The following is a 4645-nucleotide window of genomic DNA, read 5'->3' as shown; positions in this document are numbered from 1 at the left end:
AAAATGTTTGGCTTAGCAGGATCAAAAGATGATGCTCGTGTGCTGGCAGATTTCAATCCACTTGGTTGGTTTCTGTATTTTTTGCGGTCAGCTGGTTGTTGCTGTAATTATGATTGACGGCAATAAAACATGCAAATTGTTAGTTATAGTTGAAGTTCAGAGTCCATATGTAGTAGAAAGGCGCATTAATACTGGCGCTGTTTTTTTAGTTACCAAATAAACTAGAAGGCCTAATTCATTTTTCAATGGAAATTTCCCTACATTTCTGTTTATTTGATAAACTTGAGGGAAAATAGCACTTGACTTACTGTAATTTGTCTGACAAACTAAACCTTTTTTATAGCAGAGTTTATTCATTATCTATTTTGTTAACTAAGCTTATACTTTGACTGCTATGAAAACTCAAACTGAAAACATGCAAAAGCTCACACATGTAAATATCAAAACTAACAGTAAAACACAAAAATGGTCTTAAAATTTGACCAAAAAAATACACAGTAAAGAGCAGAGAATTTATCAAGAAATTACTTTTGAATATATGTAGCCTTTATTTGAATGTCACCAGGGAGTGACTCTGGTTCTGTCCGCAGATTCTTACTTCTAAGATTGCATTTACCTTGTATGTCTATTCCAAAACAACAGAGAAGCATTTTTCATTTCTAATGATCTCTTTCTCTAGGTAATAATTGATTTGAACCCATACTTTGTCATTATTTTGATTAATTGCCAAGGAATTGGTCATAGTATATAAATTATTTTTAAGGATAAAGGTTTTTTGTAAGTTAGTTCAGTTTGCAAATTATTGTTAATAGTAACTTAGGATTGAAATTTTAGGAGTAATAAGTTTAAATTCAGTAGAGCTCAGGTCTTGTGACCAACAAAATATTTAAAAAGGAAAAGAGTTATTTTAAGAGGTATGGGTAGGCATGTGCTACTAGTATAATAATTTTGTACATTATCGAAAATCATTACAATTTCATAAGGATTATTACTACCCTTAACGCTTCGGGTAATGGAGATTAATAACCCTGTACGTCCCAACAGTGACCGGCATCTAATTCTCCTCAGAAGATCAACCTAGATCTAACATAGAAATGATCACCAAAGGTAAAAATTATTGATGTTGAACCATTCTTATTTCAAACTGTACCAAGAGAGCAGTAAGGAGAGAGTATGCATGTTGATACTGAATCTTAGAAAACCTCCACTCTTGATAAAAATTTGCGTTAAATTGTTGAAAATACAATCTAATTTCAAATTTGGTTGGTAAACATGAAAATAATATTCAAGTGTCAAACAAAACAGGATTTGATTATCGCCTATTTTTGCTTTTAAACTTCCTGGGCGCCACCATTTTGGATTTTATGATGTCCGATGTATGCCCAATTATTTCACACAAAAGAACTACTTCCTGACAACAGTGTCAACTATATGTCATAAAATCCAAAATGGAGACACATGGAAAATTTAAATGCAAAAATACTATAGACGGATGATCACATCTAATTTTTAGCATGCTTGAATGCTTTTCCCACTTTTCAAAATAAAATTTAGAATGTGGACATTACTTCCAACAATTTAAAATCAATTTGTTGTCAGAGTGCAGGTCCAAATCAGGCAAGGGACTATGGAATATAATGGTTATATTTATTGGCATAAAAATAAGAGATGTTTTTTAAACTATAAGTCAAGTAAAACTTGAAAAAAAATGTACAGTGACAAGGTGTGATGATCCCATCTTGGCAATGATATTATATTAAAGTAGCTAAAAAAGTAATAGCATTGTAATTATGTAGAAATAATAAAAATCACAAAAATATTTCTTCTTACAGTGATGGTCCCTTTGATGTATAAAAATGTTTCCATTCATGTAAAATGTGCAACCTTCTCATCAGGTTTACAAAATATTTGTTAATTTTTTCCTGCCTGCTCATAAAAACGACAAACAAAGCAAAACAAAACAAAAAGTAATTGAATTTTCCACTTAAAAGGAGTATAAAAGTGTCTTTTTTGTTCACTGTTGTAAAACTGAATTAAGACAATTTTTGTAGTGTTGAAGCACGACAGGTTCTATTCTTTGTCATGTTTAACAGCACAGGGAACTTAAGCACAGACATCATGAGCCATGATGGCAACTGGGAGTTGTCTTCAGATCCATTCTCATGCCATTACATTTACAATGCCAACCACTGCACACCAAACCAAGAGTTTTCCAGACCTTTGTAAGATGTAAAACGAGCCAAGAAAGGGAATGTTGATGTTCAGTTCCCAAACCTCTGTCCTTAAGTTCCCTATTAAGAACATGGAGCGCTGATCTCATCTATTTGACCATTCATGACATCCAGGATGCTTTGTGCTCTACTTCTTGCCTTGGTGGTATCAGAAGCAGTTGTACTCACGTGCTTTTTTGAAGTGACCTCGTTTGTAACAGTGCAGGCCCATGAGTACATATCAAAACCCGATAATCTGGTCAATTGGTTTATACATCCACTCATCTTTGCTAATCTGAGTCAACTCCTGTCTTAGCTTGGTTAGGGTCTGTTTATGGATGTCTACAATAAAGAGGTTTATATCAGTCCACAGTCAAGCATAAATAATTTCTCAAACATTGATAAGTACATGGGAGCTCAACGGTTATTGAGTTTATGAAACCAAGAACAACATGGCCTTATGAGTTGCTTAAACAAGTGCAGTTTGCAAAAATTATCAGTAAGTGCAAAATTGAACAGAGGATGGACAAGCTGCTACCTATGCATACGTGATGCCTTCCATTGTCTTCTAATTCCTTTTTTCTTGGACTTGAATTTATTCAATTCACAATGTCTTTCCCCACAGGTGTATCAGTGGATGCCAGCCAAGGAAACTTAAGAAAATCAAAGGAACAAACTAAACTGAAGCCAGATAAGTGCAGGGAAAGGGAATTCAGGGCTGTCATTAATAGCTCACAACTAGACATTGTGCCTGGCATCTACAGTGAAGGTAGTGGGCTACTTTGATAGAATTTGAAAAAACAAGAAGACAAGATGAGTAGTAAACTTCCTTTAGTTTACGACCAGTGATTTTCCTTTTGGAACTACATTCGTTGGCAAAACTAGTTGAGAAAAATGTGAATTGTGCAAATAGATTTTGCACAACCAAAAGATCTTGGAAAGATCTACAAATATTGAAGGCATAAAATCATGCTACCCCCCCCCCCCCCTCCTATATGAGACTATTTACTACCCCTCAAACTTTTGGAAGTTTATCTTTTGTATGTTAAGGGTCCAGTTCATATCTTACAACAAGCAATGCACTGAGAGCTGTACATTTTAAGCTATTGTTTAGGGGGATACCCAGTATGAACAATGAATAGGAAAATTTTCAATGTTTTTCTTCTTTCCTTTTGGACTTTTCTCACTCTAATATGTGACCTCCTCCATCTCTGTTGGTGTGATTTATAGCACACTCCAGAAAATACCTTTTAAATGGCCGTCAGAAGAGTAGTAAACCTTCACTCCCCCTCACTCAATGCTTGAAGGTCAGACGATTACCCAGCATTTTTTTTTTCAGCAGCAAATCAACACTGATAAGGGAAGGGGGTGGGGGAGGCTGAGTTGTTGATGTATCAAATAATGTGCAATTCCAGAAAAAATTCATGCCCACCCCACGGAAGTCATCAGAAATTTCTAGGGGGTGGGGGTCTTAAAAGTCAAAATTTTAGAAGCAAAGTATGAAGCTAAACTAAAATTTCCTGGGGGGATGGGGGATGCAAAACAAAAAAATCTTCCATGGGGGGAGTATGCATACCTGTCAATCCCCGGAGTACAAAAATCTGGAGACGTCTAGAAATCTGTTTTCTTTGTTCCGCGGTCCCAGCAGAACCGTGTCATCAAGCCTACATTTAGGGCTTCAGTGGGGTGGGGGGGGGGCAGCGAAGACCCGACGAGAAATAACCAATATTAATAAACATATCTCAAAAAGACCGCGGTAGGTATTTCCCGGGAGATTTGGTGCTCTACCCGGGAGACCGGGAGATTTCAGGTATGAGTATGGATATTTTCTGGAACTGCACAATGTAGTGGTGGAATTTGTAGGTCAACAAAACATTTCTTAACAGTTCCATCCAAAGCTCAGTGACAGCCCCAGAATGGGCCGGTCAGGGATCATTTCTTACATTCCCTCGTAATCAATTTTCTCGTAATCAATTTAAATGTCACTTGTCATTCACCTTTTCTAAGGCTGTTCAAGTTAGAATCCACTTCGATATCTACTTGAATTCTATTTAGTAACGCCTCCAAGGCCTCTGCAAGAAAACACACCAATATAATAAACTGTAATTAATTTAAACCACTGAGAGGATGGATGTAGAGGTAACTGACTCAGGGCATAACCATGCACTACATGAATTTGCAGTCAAATTCCTGTTAATTAAGTTTAAAAAGAAACTAGTTGCAAGTAACTGGTTTCAATTTTTTTACAGCTGGGTGATCTTAAAAAAATTCACAGTTCGAATTCCCTGCAATTCAGAATATGAAGTAATATTATAACCTGGTGACTTGCTACTTTCATCTTGATCTGGAGACCGAAATAAAGCTTTCCTTGGCTCTTTGAACTGTGAGTCACTAGCCGCCATTTTGAAAATTCGAAAAACAAACTCTTCTGAACG

At 36.1% G+C, this 4645-nt stretch overlaps 1 protein-coding gene across 2 annotated transcripts; it reads right to left on the bottom strand.

Moving 5' to 3' along the window:
• Nucleotides 1-1114: 1114 nt before the first annotated feature.
• LOC146449659 (uncharacterized) lies at nt 1115-4633 on the bottom strand. Of its 2 annotated transcripts, XM_085101462.1 has the most exons (4): nt 4528-4633; nt 4208-4282; nt 2449-2552; nt 1115-2417 (listed from the first exon to the last, which is right to left on the bottom strand). In XM_085101462.1, exons 1-3 carry the CDS (start codon nt 4610-4612, stop codon nt 2452-2454), a joined length of 261 nt encoding a protein of 86 aa, XP_084957588.1. In that variant the 5' UTR covers nt 4613-4633; the 3' UTR covers nt 1115-2417; nt 2449-2451. The 2 variants fall into 2 exon arrangements, with proteins under 2 accessions (XP_084957588.1, XP_084957586.1); XM_085101460.1 differs by having other exon boundaries at nt 1115-2552.
• Nucleotides 4634-4645: the final 12 nt, after the last annotated feature.

The sequence above is a fragment of the Pavona decussata genome, unplaced genomic scaffold (genome assembly GCF_977016875.1).
Source record: "Pavona decussata unplaced genomic scaffold, jaPavDecu1.1 SCAFFOLD_602, whole genome shotgun sequence".
In the NCBI taxonomy this organism is placed as follows: Eukaryota; Metazoa; Cnidaria; class Anthozoa; order Scleractinia; family Agariciidae; genus Pavona; species Pavona decussata.
The sequence above is the reverse complement of the archived record's forward strand: the minus strand, read 5'-3'. Positions and strand labels throughout refer to the sequence as shown.